The 15,536-nt window shown below is 59.1% G+C and overlaps 1 protein-coding gene across 2 annotated transcripts in view; it reads left to right on the top strand.

Annotated features, from left to right (window-relative positions):
• The window catches only part of SIN3B (SIN3 transcription regulator family member B), a 33,997-nt gene that overhangs the window by 2,031 nt on the left and 16,430 nt on the right, over nucleotides 1-15,536 (top strand). The window contains exons 4-7 of one of the 2 annotated variants that reach the window (XM_076001467.1): nucleotides 3,748-3,948; nucleotides 8,156-8,299; nucleotides 14,141-14,263; nucleotides 15,430-15,516. In XM_076001467.1, coding sequence (XP_075857582.1) covers nucleotides 3,748-3,948; nucleotides 8,156-8,299; nucleotides 14,141-14,263; nucleotides 15,430-15,516 — 555 coding nt within the window. Of the gene's footprint in view, nucleotides 1-3,747; nucleotides 3,949-8,155; nucleotides 8,300-14,140; nucleotides 14,264-15,426; nucleotides 15,517-15,536 lie in introns of both variants that reach the window. The other variant, XM_012758387.3, reaches the window with a different exon arrangement.

Raw genomic sequence — 15,536 nt, 5'->3', positions numbered from 1 at the left:
CTTCCTGTCGTTGCTGGAAAGCCACTTACTATCCATTCTTTTCCTAGACATGCTTATCGCATCTAGCACAGATCAGAGCAGATCGAAACGCCGACACAGGCAGCCTCTGCCTCCCCGATTGATCTGTTTGGAAGGTTTGAGGCAAGAGTGGATGTCGGGAGGCATCCTCCTGACACAGAATTTTACGATAAGTCAGAATAACCACATCAGCGGTTGCCGAGGTCTCGGCTTGCGGCTCCCCGGGGAGTGGACAGGCAGGCCCACCCTCGTAGTCGGGCGGGTGCTGGTCTGCGTCTGAGAGCTCTCAGCACCGCCAGCGAGACGATGAAGTGGTTGAGATGCGTGTGCGAGGGGCCGTTTCTGCTGTGTACATTCTGTGCTCGGTTTAATTGTTGACAGGGCCCTTGGCTCGGCTGAGGCGCGTGGCTCTGGTTCTTTCTTTCTCAGGCGATAGGTTAACACCCCGTCCGTTTCTGCAGCCTCTCGCATGTGCTCACCTGAGCCTCTGAGACAAAGACAGCTTACTCGAGCACTCGAGCTTTGCTTTTATAAGATGACCGTTGTTTTTTTCTCCACCTCAGCACCGTTGCCATTTAGGGCACACTTCTTCGCTGTTGGGGGCTGCCTGGTGTGTCATGGGATGTTTGGCAGCATCCCTGGCCTCCCCCTCACCGCCCGTCACCCGATTGTGACAGCCAAAAGCAGCCCCAGACATCGCCAGGTGTCTCCTGGGGGCAAAGTTGCCCGTGTTACGAGCCAGCGGTGTGAGGGAGCCAGTTCTCTCAGCCTCCTCCAGCCCCACCTTGACGGTTTGGGCAGGGACGTAAACATCTGTGGCCGGAAGCGCTCGTAGGTCTCTCCTTTGATGGGACATCGCAGAGCGTCAGGTCAACCGGGGAGCCGGGATTCGGACAGAGAACAGCGAAAGGCAGCGTGGCAGTGACGGCCCTCCTGAGAGGGGCTGGTGCGTAGAAGCCGCTGCTTCTCTGCGTAAGGCGAGCTCTGCCGGCAGCGCGTGGCCTCCTTAAAGCCGGCTCGGCTTTAAAAGGGAAGTTGGAAGTGCGTGGCCGCTGGGTTCCGGAGAGGTTCCGTTTCACGTTCGCAAGTGGAGCCGCAAGGTCCAGAGGCAGGGCCCGGCCAGACCGGAAAGCCTGGAGAGATTGAGCTCTGGGGCGCTCGAGGCCTCGGGGGAAGCAAGCGCTTCCGCCACTCAGAAAGCGCCGGAGCCGGGAAGTGTGAAGCCGGGAGGTGTGAATAGTGACCCCTGCGAGTGGAAATGGCCTTTCCGCCGCCCCGGCCGTGGGAGGGGCTGGGCTGTCAGGGCTGGAGCTTGACAGGAGCCACACGGGCTGGACTCGGGGCCGGCGCTTCCTTCAAGTAGCCGCGGCGTCCCTGCTGTTCCCGGCACAGCGGACGGCTGGCAGTCTTGTCTCCCCTGGGTGGCTTGGGTGGCTTGGAGAAAGGCTTGACAAGAACTCCCACTCAGTAGCTACTCGGGGACAGGGCCTCACGGTTTAGCTGCTGCCTGGAAGCAGCCATGTGTCTGTCGGGCCTCCGCCCGCTGTCGGGGAGGCCGTTCCCTTTGGGCCCCAAGGCCATTCGGCTTCGGTGGGTGCCGAGGGACCCGCCGGGTTTCCAGCCCTGCTCCCCAGCAGTCGGGGCCGGTACCCGTGCGGCCTCGGGGCAGGCGCACGGGAGACACTAGATGGCCTGTCGGCTTCCTGGAGTCCTCGGAGAGGCCACGGTAGCCTGAAAACCTCTCCGGGCTCCTCGCACAAATGCCCTGGTGATGTTCTTTTCCTGTCGGTTTTCTGGCTTCACCGTTTTAAAGGAGAGCCTTTTTGTTTTTTGTTTGGTTTTTTTCCCCATTTTTTATTTCACCCTGACGCCGGCCAACGACAGGCAAAGACGCGGTGGCTGTCAGGCGCGGAGGAAGGTGAATGAGAGAGTCCCAGGCCTGTGGACCCTGTGGCGCGGAGGGTCTCAGCCTCAGCGCTGCTGCCGCTAGGGCTGGGGTGTTCTTTCTGGTGGGGGCCGTCCCGGGCGCCGTAGGCTATCAGGCAGCGTCCCCCGCTCTGCCCACCAGATGCCAGCAGCACCCCTCCCCCGGATGTGACAATATTTTAGTATTTCAATATCTGCCAGTATTGCCAGGTGTCCCTGGAGGGTGGAGCCCCCTTAGTTGGGAATGCGATTGTAAAGGGGAGACAGACACGTCCCAGCATGTATGGCCAGCGGGACCCGGGAGGCTGGAGGAGAGAGCGTGCTCTTGCTGGGACCTCAGCCTCCTGGGCCACCGTCATTTTGGGTCTGGTAGTTTGGGCCCAGTCACAGCGTCACCTCTGCAGAGAGCCCCCCAGTCCCAAGCCTGTGCCATTCTTACGCCACCCTGCCTTGTGTTAGTATGTTTGACGGAAGCACAACAGTAGGAAGAGAAGTGACTGAGATGAAGTCCTGTCGTGCTCTTGACCCGCCTTCCGGAACGTCGCTGGGCAGCGGCATAAGACCCAGAAGTGGACGTCCGTGGGAAGCAGTGGCGCTCGGCTCCCAGGTCCCCTTCGGGGCAGACCGGGTCTCCTGGGGGACAAGGGCGGCTTGCACAGAGACGGAGGGAAGCCCTCGAGGTGCAGCTCCTGACCTACGTGGCCGCAGCGCTTGCACAGGGGACCACCGCACTGTGCTCTGGGGAGGCCCCGGCACCTCCCGACAAGTCCGTTCTTGTGTTTGTGTCTTATTTGCTCACAGAGCAGGCGGTGGGTGACCCCTTCTTCCAAGGGAGGGCCTGGGTTTGTTCAGAGAGCCGGCTCTAGGGCCTGTGTGGCCGAGTGGGGACTGCAGCGAGAAGCAGATGGGCAGGCGCCGACTGTGAGGGGCTTTGGTGCCGCGGCGTCGAGGCAGAGGGGCCAGAGCAGGCCAGGGCCTGGCGTGCGGGGGCGGGGTCTGGAGTGGTGGTGGGGCGTGGGGGCCTGGGCTGGGAGCAGGTGGGCGGAGGGAGCAGCCAGGAGACCGGTGGGGCCAGGCAATGGAGGAGAGAAGGTAGGGGAGAGAGCCAGGCGCCCGGGGGCTGGCGGAGGGTTCTGGAAGGCAGCTCTGCTGCTGTGCTGGGAATGGCGTGAGGTGTCAGGAGATGCCTGGGAGGCCAGGGAGGGGTCCCGGGTGATCTGGGCAGTGATGGGGGGCGGGGGGAGTCAGTGAGGAGTTGAGAGGCAGGGGTGCTTCCCGATGCCCGACTCCCTGGGTGCAGCTGGTGGCCCTGCTGCGGTGATCGAGGCCCGGGAGGGGGTCGGGGACTGCTCCTTGCGTGACAGGTGCCATCGGGGCCTCCTTGGAATATCCAGGTGGGGGCTGCGTGTGGATGCTCAGGCGGAGGCGTGGGCCACACGGAGTGGCTCGTCGTGGCGTGGGAGGCGTTTCTCTCTCTGGGCGGACGTGGCCACGCAGCGGCCACATTCAGTCACATTCCACATTCAGTCTGTCAGGAAGTCCTGTTGCCCCTCCTTTCAAAGTCTCTCCAGAATCTGACCCTTTCGCACCACCTCATCTCTACCATGCATGCCCAAGCCACCGCCACTACCCTCTCCTGGATTGTCCCATGGGCGCTGGCTTTCCCTGTCTTCCTACCTCCCCTTGGTGTCCGGTGAAACCCGGCTCCAGGCCGGCGCCGTCTGCTCTCGCACGGACAGCGGCCGGGCCTGGTGTTTCTCACGGTCTGTTCCCAGCGTGCGCTCACTGTCGCGTTGTTGCCAGGAGAATTCGCACAGCCACGGCGACTGCGCCGAGGACTTCAAGCAGCAGCTGCCGTACAAGGAAGACAAGCCCCAGGGGCCCCTGGAGTCGGACTCGGTGGAGTTCAACAACGCCATCAGCTACGTGAACAAGATCAAGACGCGCTTCCTGGACCACCCGGAGATCTACAGGTCCTTCCTGGAGATACTGCACACCTACCAGGTGAGGGCTGGCGCCTTCCTCCCGCGTGTCTGCGGCACCCCCCGCGCCAGCACTGGGGATACCCGGACTCTCTCGTCTGAATGCATGAAACCCTTAAGATCCCGATCGGTGGTGTTTTTGTTTTCTTGTTTTTGGCATTGCTTTTTTTTTTTTTTACTCTAGTGAAATACACATAAAATTCACCACTGTACCCACGTTGAAGTGTGCAGTTTGGTGGCATTGAGTACGTTCACATTGTCGTGCAGCTATCACTTCCCCCTCCAGAACGCCCTGTCTGGTCAGACTGAAACTCCGCTCCCTGGCCGCCAGCCCCGGCTCTGCTCTCTGTCTCTCCGAGTTTAACAACTCCGGGGACCTGTCACAAACGGAAGCACACAGTGCCGGTCCTTTCGCGACTGGCCCTTTTCACGTAGCAGAGTGTCCTCGGGTCACCTGCGTGGTAGGTGCGTCGGAGTCTCCTTCCTAGGCAAGCCTGGAGGAGATGCACTTGCGTGGCCTCCGTCTGCCGACGGACGGGCCGCACCTGCCTTTCGGCCGCCGTGGCCGGCGTTGCTGGGGACATAAACCCCTGCCGGAGTTCTGATCGGCTCTCATTCCGACTCGTCCCTTGGCGCACAGCCGCACCCAGGAGCCACTGGGAATGAGCATCAGGGGGATTTAAAAGCAGAACCCAAGAAAATGGTTGTCCTTTTACGAGGCGACTTTGTTGGTGTTGAGACGACACGACTGCCCCTTAGCTGTGCCATCACAGCGGGCCGGTGCCAGGGCCGAGGCGGCGGAGACGCGTGCTCGCTGCCGCGCAGTCGCTCAGCCCGGGGCAGGAGGCGCCTCGGGTGCCAGAGGAGAAGTGGGTCAGGGAGGGGCCTGTCAGGCTGAGTCTCACCAGACCGTCAGGCCGTCGGGCGGTCGGCGCTCAGAAGGGTGGGCGCTCGGTGTTGGTGTCGGGAGCGGCCTGTGGGAAGGGCCAGGGCGGCCCGCAGGGGGCGGGAAGTGTGGGCGCGGGCCATGACTGGCGTCTGCGCCTGTACAGGCTCCTCCTCGCCTACACGCCGAGTTTCCCTTGCTGCTTTTCTTTTTCTTTTTCTTTTTTTTTGAGATAAGGTCTCACTCCATTGCCCAGGCTGGAGTGCCGTGGCGTCATCATAGCTCACTGCAACCTCAATCTCCTGGGCTCAAGCGATCCTCCTGCCTCAGCCTCCCGAGTAGCTGGGACTACAGACGCGCACCACCATGCCTAGTTAATTTTTCTGTGCTTTTGTTTTTGTAGAGATGGGGTCTCACTCTTGCTCAAGCTGGTCTGGAATTCCTGGCTTCAAGGAATCTTCCCGCTTTAGCCTCCCAAAGTGCTAGGATTATAGGCGTGAGCCACTGTACCTGGCCCACACATCTATTTTTTTAAACAGCAGAACCCACTGTTAAAAATGACATTTGGCCGGATGCAGTGGCTCATGCCTGTAATCCCAGCAACTTTGGGAAGCTGAGGTGGGAGGATTGCTTGAGCCCAGGAGTTGGAGACCAGCCTGGACAACATAGCAAGACCCTGTCTCTACAGAAAGTTAAAAAAAAATGAGCCGGGCATGGTGGCACATGCCTGTAGTCCCAGCTACTTGGGAGGCTGATGCAGGAGGATCACTTGAGCCCAGGATTGTGAGGTTGCTGTGAGCCAGGCTGACGCCTTGGCATTCTAGCCTGGGCAACAGAGTGAGACTCTGTCTCAAAAATGAAAAGAGAAATCTGCACAATCTGCACAGCTTTAGTATGTCAAGTGAAGAAGGAGGATTCTTTTTAGCATACATGCCTAGAGAACATTTAAGATCAGACTGATGATGGCATCTGCTCCCTATGCCCTCGGCGAGGCCGTTTTGGGGGACTATTTGCCGCCCGCGGTGTGGGTGTCACACGCAGGCCCTGTTGTCCTCAGCCTCTGGCGTTTTTGGGGTGCTGGTGCAGCCTTGAAACTCTTGCTTCACGAAGCACATGAGCCGTGGCAGTGGCAGCTGTGAGCATTGGAGCGGGTGCAGGGGTGACGCTGGTGACTGGAGTGTGCGGCTCCCTCCCTGGCTTCGTGGGTCCTCGCGTGAGAGCCAGGAGGATCGTGGGAGCCGAGCAGTGGCTCCGTCCTGGGGCGGGTGCAGGGGAAGCCCAGGTGGGTTAGAGACTCATCTATCCAGGGGCACAGAACGCGGCCGGTGTGCTGCCGCAGCGCTGGGTCTGAACACGCAGATCTGTTTGGACACGCTACACGTGCCAGGCAGCAGTCTGAGCATGACGCGAGTTTGTGTTCGTGTCGTGCACCATTTCCGAGAGAGCGCCGTGGGGGAGGGGGGACGGGACAGTGCAGTGCCCCCAACCCAAACCGCTGGCAGTTGGTTGAGCGCACAGATGGCCGGGCCTCCGTGCGTGGGGCTGCCCTTCGCTGGGGCCACCTGGCACCTGCATTTTAAGCAGGCCCCTAGGCGACTCCAACCTCAGGCCGCCCATCTCTTGCAGAGAAGTGAGAAATCTGAATTGTTGCATTATCCCGATTTTAGAGCATTGGTTGAGAGTTTTCTGAGGTACCATTAGAGCCAAACCAAGCGGCTCTAGGGTCCGTCTGACCGCTCGTAACTGTTCCATCTCCACGGGGCCTCCCCCCCGGCCCTCCCTCTGCCACCTGCTCCGGTGGGGCCCTTGACTTCACCTCCCCGAGCCTTGGGGTTCTTCTCCATAAAATGGCCATGAAGCTGGTGGAGCCAGGTGAGGCCTGGGTTCAAAGAAGTTAACTGAGGCAGCTGATTCGAGCACAGGGCCTGCCGCGCGTCAGCCCTGGGCGCTGCCACCCATCGCACGGCCTTGCGCGGATGTCCTGCGTGTGCCCAGACGGACACGGTCCTGCCCCCACGCAGCTGCGCCCCCAAAATGACCTCCCTCTGCAAACTCGCAGTCGAACCGCAGGGCTCATGGGAAAACGGGGTGAGAGCACGGCACCCAGAAACTTCCCCAGTGATACCTGAAAAATACAGGTGCCCGCTCAGAACGGCGGCGCTGCCGCACGCATGTTACATGGCCGAGAGCCACGCGAGTACTGACGAGGCACTGAGGGGCTGGGAGGAGGTGGTCCGAAGTCAGGTGGGGCAGGGACAGGTGGCTGTGAGCACAGCGGGGCGCTGAGGGAGCGAGTGGATGTGGGAGGGGTGCAGGGTGTTGTCGTGGCTCCCGCGTGGCTCGGGTCAGCCAGGCGCGGTTCTCTGCCTTGGCCATCGTTTCGTCTGCACGTGGATCGTTTCTGCTTTCTCTCTGAACGGAGCGGCCTTTGCTCATATTTTTATTTGGCTTTCAAGAACACCAGTGACTTTCTGGAAGGATGGTTGTTGGCTTTCCCTCGCCTCCTGTGCAGGTGCTAGGGGGGCGGGACGTAAACTCGCTCCCCTTCCTGAAGGCTGCAGCCGGCCCGGCGGGGAGGAGCCGCCCACGGGTGACCGCCCCATGCTGCAGCCCTGGGCTGGGGACGCTGAGAGCTGGGCCACGCACCCTGCGGAACCCCGCCGCTGCCTCTGGTGCAGCCCTGGGCTGGGGACGCTGAGAGCTGGGCCACGCACCCTGTGGGCTGGCCGCTGCCTCTGGCACCGTGACGCGCATTCTCACGTAGGAAGTTCACAGGGACGGATTTTCAGCGGCCGCCTTCGGTTGTGCCGGCCGGTCCTGCCCTCCCACCTGGGTCCCCTTTGGGCCTCTTGTAGCTTTAAGCTCTGGATCAGATTGTTTCCCTTGGGTCTGGTGACGCTGGGCCAGCAGGTCCCTGGGCCTGGAAGTTCCTTCCCTTTGTTCTTTCCCCCTTTCCTCCCCTTCAAGGCCCAGCGCCGGCTGCTGGGATCCCCTTGCCCTTGGGAGGGCCGGGGTCGCCTGTGACCTTGCACCTGCCCAGCCTGCCGATTCCAGCCGGCACCCCCGCCCCGTCCCGCTGCTCTGCTCACAGATGCTTCTCGGTGCCCTTCCTCGTGTCCCGCCACGCTCCTGGCACGGGCCTTGTCCCCAGCCCGGGGCTCAGGCCGCGCTGGGCAGCGGGGTCCGGGAGCAGGCACACAGGATGTCTCGGGCTCCGCCAGCAGGTTCTGCTCCGGGAGTCGCTCCCTCTGTCTCCGCGGTGGGCTGCCTGAGCGTCCGGCCGCCGGGGGCCTCCCTCCTTCCTTGCCTAACCAGCCATTTCCCCTTGCCCAAACCCCGGCAGAAGGAGCAGCTGAACACGAAGGGCCGGCCATTCCGAGGCATGTCCGAAGAGGAGGTGTTCACCGAGGTGGCCAACCTCTTCCGGGGCCAGGAGGACCTGCTCTCGGAGTTCGGACAGTTCCTTCCCGAAGCCAAGCGGTCCCTGGTGAGTACGGGGAGCCCCGGCCCAGCGGGGCCTCGGCGGGGAGGCGGGGCCCCGGCCAGCTCAGCCTGTCCACCCTGCGGGACACGCCGAGGGTCCCCGGAAGCTACAGAGGGTGCAGCAGGCGTCTGGGGGCCCCTCGACCCGGGCTGCCCTCGCACAGCAAGCGGGTGACCGTGCTCGGCGGCTGGTGGCGCTTCTCTGCGCAGACGGCGCCTGCGTCCAGAGTGCTGGCTTGGGGGGCGGAGCGTGTTCCCACGGGGACGGTGGGCCCGGGTGGAGCTGCCACCCAGGACAGAGGAGCCACCACCTCACCTGTGGCCCTGGGGGAAGGAGCAGCGGGTCAGAGCCTGCATCTGGGGCTCTGCGGGCCGGGCTTGGCCTTGGGCTCCGCAGGTGGGCTGGAGAGCAAGGCCGGGCGGCCTGCGGGGGTGGGGCGCAGAGGTGGGGAGGAACCCTTCTCCCTCAGCCGTGGCCCGAGCCCCGCCGCCGCCGCCGCCGCCGTTCCCACATCCTTTTTATTTATTTTTTCCCTCTGTGAACATAAGCCTTTTTTAAAAATTGAGGTGAAATTTACGTAACAAAAAATTCGCCATTTTAAAGCAAACAATCCAGTGGGATTTAGTGCATTCACAGTGTTGTACTGCCTTCACTACTATCTAGTTCTAGAACATTCCATCACCCCAAAAGGACACCCTGTCCCCACTGTGAGTCACTCCCTATTCCCTCTCCCCCAGGCCCTGGCAGCCACTAATCTGCCTCCTGCCTGGGGCTCGGCGTGTTGTGGACATTTCACATCAGGGGAGTCACACACCGCGTGGTGGCCTTCCTGTCTGGCTCCTCTCACTGAGCTTGTTTTCAAGGTTCCTTCCTCTTTACGGTCAGATGCTCCCGTGTGTGGGCACACCGCGTTGTATTTGTCCGGTCCCTGTATCTGTTGATGGGCGTTGGTGCTGCCTGGGCCTGCTGGCTGCGGCGAATGGCGCTGCTGTGCGCATTCGTGTACGAGGGTTTGTTCTGTCACTTGTTCTCACTTCTCTCGGTTTACACCCAGCAGTGGAATTGCTGGGTCCTACGCTAATCCTGTGTTGAACTTTCTGAAGAACCTCCAAACTGTTTTGCACAGTGGCTGCACCATCTTACAGTCTCAGCAGCTGTGCGCTGGGGTCTGCATTCTGGCCAGCGCTTATTTTCTAGTTGTGTGTGTGTGTGTTATAGCCGTCACAATCAGTGTGATGTGGGATTGCATCGTGGTTTTGGTTTGCATTTCCCTGATGACTAATGATGTTGAGCATCCTTTCTGGCAATGCATCTTCTTTGGAGAAGTGCATATTCAAGTCCTTTGCTAATTTTTTAATTTGTTTTTGCTATTGTTGTTGTTGAGTTATAGGATTTCTTTGTGTATTCTGAGATGAGATCCTTATCAAGATATGATTTGCAAATATTCTCTTCCATTCTGTAGATTTTCTTGCTTTCTTGTTAGTGTCCTTTGATGCACAAAAGTTTTTAATTTTGAAGAAGTCCAATTTATCTGATTTTTTTATGTTACTCATGCTTTTAGTGTGAAATCTAAGAAATTATTGCTAAGTCAAGATCATGAAGGTTTACCCTCGTGTGTTTTCTTCTAACAGTTTTATAGTTGTAGCTCTCATATTTAGATCATTGACCCATTTTGGGTTAATTTTTGTATCTGGTGTGAGGTAGGGGTCCAAATTCATTCTTCTACAAATGGAGATCTAGTTGTCCTGGCAGTATTTGTTGAAAAAACTGTTCTTTCCTCTTGTGAATGATCTTGGCACCACTGTTGAAAATGTATCGACTATAGTTGTATGGTTTTATTTTGGAACTCTCACTTCTAAGCCATGGGTCTGTGTGTCTGTTCTTACGCCAGTACCACACTGTTTTGATCACTGTAACTTTATAGTAAGTTTGAAATCAGGAAGTGTGCCTTCCAACTTTGTTCCTTTTCAAGATTGTTTTGGTGTTCAGCACCCCTTGCAATTCTGTGTGTGTTTGAAAATCAGCTTTTTACATTTCTGCGAAAATAGCCATTGTGATTTCGATGGGGACTCATTAAATCCTTAGAGCACCTTGGGGAATGTTGCCATTTGACAACAGTAAGTCTTTCAATGTACCAACACAGTCTCTCCATTTATGTATATCATCTTTCAATTCCCTTGGCAGAATTTTATAGTTTTCGGTGTACAAGTTTTGCACCTCCATGGTTAAATTTATTCCCAAGTATGTTACTATTATTGACGCAATTGTAAATGGAAACATTTTCTTAAATTTTGTTTTTGGATTGCTCATTGCTAGTGTTTATAGAAACACCACTGATCTTTGGCGTGTTGATCTGTATCCTACAACTTTCCTCAACTTGTTTATTAGCTTTAATAGTTTTCATAGACTCTTCACGATTTCCTATATATCAGATCATGTCATCTGCAAATAGGGATAGTTTTCCCTTTTCTATTTCCAATGTGGATGTCTTTTTCTTCTTTTTCTGATTACCCTTCTTTTGCCTGATTACCCTGGCAAGGCCTCCCAGAACTCTGTTGAATAGCAGTGGGGACAGCGGCGTCTTTGCCTTGTTCCTGATCCTAGAGGAAAAGCTTTCAGTTCACTTCTGCATACGACGTGAGCTGTGAGGTTTTCTCCCCTCTCCCTCGGGAATCCTGCCGTCAGCCCTGCCTTGCTGCATGTCGGGTCCCTCCCAGGGCCGCGTGGCCACTCGGAGCGGGGGGGGGGGGGGGGGGGGGGCTCCCTGCCTCCCTCCTGCCTCACAGCTTGTGGTGCTGGTGCAGCCCCAGGTGGCGGCTGTTCAGCCTCCTGGTCCCCGGCAGCCCAGGCCAAGTGCCGTCACCCACGCCGTGAGGCCGCGTCCTCCCCCGTCGCACGCTTGCTGGTCGTGTCCGGTCCCGTCCTCTCGAATCTGGGTCTCGCGGCTCAGCTGTGACTCAGTGTCAGCAGCTCTTCTCCGTCCCCGCAGGGAGATGGGTGCACACGGCGTCCCCGGAGGACGGTGCGGAGTGATGGGGCGAGGACAGTCCAGCCCTCGTGGCCTGCGCCAGCTGTGGCTGCCGTGGCGGACGGCCGGGGGCCCAGGGCTCGCCCTCGCTCCACAGCTGGAGGTGTTCTGGATTGACGCGCCGGGCCCTGCCCTGGCGGGAGGTGGCGGGTGCGGTGCCTGGAGCCAGGGCTCGCGGTCGTGCACCTGGTTCCTGCCTGGCCTTGTCACCTCCTGGTTTCGGGAGCCCGGCGGGTGGCTTCCTGTGCCTCAGCTTCCTCCTCTAGGAGGTGGCCGTGAGGATGTCTCCCACTAGCATGCTCAGAAGATTCCTCAGGGAAGGGGCTCCAGCGTCCTAAGACAGCAGCTGCACAGAGAAGCTGGTTCTGAGACGGGGCGCAGCGGGCAGGGAGCCCCGTCTGCCGGGCTCTGGGGGCCGTGCACAGTGGACACTTGGTCACTGATGGAACCAGCAGCCTCACCACCTGCCCCAGCCCTGCGTAGTCCTGCAGCAAGGGCAGCCTTAGCTCTGAGCCTTCATCCCAGCGGTCATGTGCAAGGGCTGGAGCCTCTTGTCCTCTGATGGCTGTGGCCATGGCGCCCCCTGGTGGACAAGGCTGGCATTTACGAAGTTAAAAAGTTGGTCCTTTCAAAATCACCCTAGAAAAATTATTTCCCTCAGAAAACTGCCTGCCAACACAGTTTCTTTAAATGGCATCTTTTTTTTTTAATCAATTCAGCAAATATGTTTAGTGTAAACTGGATGATTAGAGCTATCTTGTATGTTTAGAAAGATTGTATCAACTTTTCAAAATTACTAAAAACACCCACTTATACCGCTTGCTGTGACTGAGGTTATACCCTTCACAAGCTTTTCTGCTGATTTTGGGGCGTCTGTTAAAACTGCAGGTAGAAGAAAGCAAGGATGAAATCTGGCATTGTTCTAACTAAAATCAACCGTTTGGCCCAGACCAGGGGTCGGCGAACTTTTCCTATAAAGGGCCAGACAGTTAATTGTTCAGGCTTTGCAAGCCAGTTGACCTCTGCTGCAAAGACTAGTAGCTCAAAAGCGCCCATGGAACTCGTACGTCAGTGAATAGGCGTGGCTATGTGCCAATAAAACTTTATTCACAAAATGAATGGGTGTGGCTGGATACCAATAAATCTTTATTGACAAAACAAATGGGCATGGCTGGGTACCAGTAAAATTTTACTCCCCAAAACAGGCCCTAACATGGTTAATTTGCCAGCCCCTGGTCTAGGTGGTTTCTGGGGTCCATCTGGCTCAAGCATTCACAAATTGGGACGTTTAACTGAAAATCGAGAGCCATGTGAACTCTTGGGAGAAGATGGGTGATACCCGCTTGGTGAGCCGGCAGGTGTCCCCTGCCTCTCTCCGGTCCTACTCTGCACATGTCATGTCACCACCTGGCTGCCCCTTTTAGGAACTGATGTTTGCCCCTGTTCTAGGATCTACAAAACCAGATACTAGTGGAGAATCATTACACGGATGGCAGTTTCTCCACTTACGGTTTTTGGAATAGCCTTGAGTCTTTGGGTAATTATTCCCCTCGTAAGTTTAATTCCCTAAGGGACAGGTCTTGCCTGTGGCTAGATAGTAGGTCTTTATTATTATTGTAAAAATGGTGCACGCTCATGAAAAAAACCAAGCATCAGCAAGGGTATCAGGTATAACGCGCAGACTTCCGTCCCTTGGCTCAGTTCCTAGTCGTTCTTTCCCGAGGTCAACACTAGCACGTGTCTTATGTGTCTTTCCAGAAATTTCCCCTGCATCTGCAGACAAATGCTTACCCCTAAATATTAATAGAAGTAACAAATGCCATCTTGTTCATTCTGCCCCTTGGGTTTTGCGGGGGTTTTTTGTTTCTTTTTCTTTTTCACTTCATATGCTGGGTACACCTGTCCCTGGTAGCAACCAGAGCCGGCTCCCGTGTCTGATGGCTGCCAGCTGTTTCGTTCAGGGCACCACGACGGTCATCTCACCCGTGCTTTGGGCCGACGATGCGGCCTTTGCGTGGTGTCGCCGAGTCCCGGTCCCGTGGTGGTGTGGGAACCAGGGATGCAGCGGGGGCGGTCTCGGGGGTGGAACGCTGCGGGTCCTCTCCGGCCCTGCCCACGGCCTGTAGGGAACCTGCCGTCTGTCCGTGCGTCTCCTGCCTCCTCCAGCTTTGTGGTGCGTTCATGCAGATGCAGATCCTGCATGGGTTGTTCCAGAACCACTCTCCACAAATACTGTCAGCACGCTGTAGGTAGGGCCCCTGCTTGGGGTGAGCGTCCCAGACCTGTTGGTTGGCGGCTGGAGCCTAGAAGAGGGGAGGCCCCGCTCCTGCTACAGCTCCCCGCGAGACGTGCCGTTGCCCCAGCAGGCGTCCTCCTTTCACGGGAATCAGTTAAAAGCCCGGCTCCAGGGCCCCACCCGTGACCTGGTGAGTGTGGGCCGCTTCCTCCTGCCGCCTGTTTCCGTGCCCACCGTGCCTGGCGTTTCCGTGGCGCCGGCGTGCGTGCGGCGAGACGCCTGCCGGTGGTCGGCGGGGTGAGCCCCTGCACCAGCACACCCAGCTCGGCCTCCGCCTCCCTCCTCCATGGAGGCCGTGCTCGGGCCTCCTCCAGGATTCGGTGCCCAGGTCCCTTCTCGGTGGACCCGAGCGTCTCGCCGGCGCCACCTGCTGCACACAGAGCCCGCTTGGGTCTCGCCGGCGCCACCTGCTGCACACAGAGCCCGCTTGGGCCCGGCCGAGCGCGAGCAGCTCTGTGCGCTCGGACACCCCTGGCCCCGTGGCTCCAGCGCTCACCGCCGCCCGCGTCTGTGTCTGCAGTTCACGGGGAACGGGCCGTGCGAGATGAACAGCGTCCAGAAGAGCGAGCACGAGAAGGGTCTGGAACACAGCAAGAAGCGCTCCCGGCCCTCGCTCCTCCGCCCCGTGTCCGCGCCCGCCAAGGTAACCGTCGCCGTCTGCGCGGGCGCCCGAGAGCCTGGCCTCCCTGGAGGCGACCAGGGAGCAAGTGCAGAGACGGGCCCGGGGCCGGACCCTGGTTTGGCTTGAGGTTTGCCAGCCGTGCGACCTTGGGACACGGACTCCCCTCTAAGCTGGCCGTTCACCCGTCTCTGTGTCTCACGAGAGTGTTGTGAGGAGGAAGAGGGAGGGTCACCCCCAAGGTCAGAAGAAGGGAGAGTGCAGTCCGCTCCTTTGACCACCGGGGCTCGTTCACGGGCAGGCCTGCACGTGCAGTTGCGTGGGTTCCTTCCACACCGCTGAGGGCCAGTGGGGCCGAGACCCAGCTCCTGCCACCGGCGAGGGTGGTTCTGGTTCCATCGCTCCCTGTCCGTTTGCCAGTTGTCTTTCTGCCGTAGGGAGGAGCTTTGTCTTCGTCCCCGTTGGTTCAGCTGTGTCAGCATGGGCGCGGGGCTATAACCCGTTACTGCTCTGCTGATCTTGACGCCCGCACCGTTGCAGGTCCGGCCCCTCAGCCCGGCCCCCGTGCCCTCCCGCCTCACCCTCCTCATCCCTCAGGCACTTGGGGGTTCTGGCTGCGAGTGCAGCGTCCCGGGCGGGTGTGTAGTCACGCTCGGGCCGGGTCCCGCTCAGAGACGGTCTCCGCAGGGGCCTGGAACCTGGCTCTCCAGTGTCACCCCTCCTGGCCCCTCGTTGTCACCACCTCAGCCCACGGGGCAAAGCAGGGGCAGGAGAGGGCTCCAAGGTCACTGCACCCAGGGGCATGTCCCCCTTGTCATTCCAGCCCAGTGGCTTTCCCGCCTGTTCCCCAAAGCCCTCACCTGCCGAGATTTAGACCCCAGATCTGGCGGGGGTGGGGTGGGGGTGGGGTGAGGTGGGGTGGCCTCACCCTCCCCAGCTCGCAGAGGCCGAGGCTGCGCTGGGAGGCACGCCCTTACCCCACGGGCCGGGCACCACGAACATCAGCAGGTGGTCCCGAGGGCGTCGTTTGGGGTCCTGGGCGACAGGGGGCTCCTGCCCATCCCCCACCCAGCACCTCTCGGGTTCCTTCGGGGGAGCTGGGTCGCAGCGCTGTCAGGGGTGACAAAGACGGGCAGAGGCCGTCTGCGGCCACACGGGCGCTAACCGCGCAGACTCTGTCTCCACAGAAGAAGATGAAGCTCCGCGGCACCAAAGACCTGTCCATCGCCGCCGTGGGCAAGTACGGGACCCTGCAGGAGTTCTCCTTCTTCGACAAGGTGAGGACGGCCCCCCAGCT

The sequence above is a fragment of the Microcebus murinus genome, chromosome 4 (genome assembly GCF_040939455.1).
Source record: "Microcebus murinus isolate Inina chromosome 4, M.murinus_Inina_mat1.0, whole genome shotgun sequence".
Taxonomy (NCBI): domain Eukaryota; kingdom Metazoa; phylum Chordata; class Mammalia; order Primates; family Cheirogaleidae; genus Microcebus; species Microcebus murinus.
Note: the sequence above shows the minus strand (reverse complement) of the source record. Positions and strands in the feature narration are given on the sequence as shown.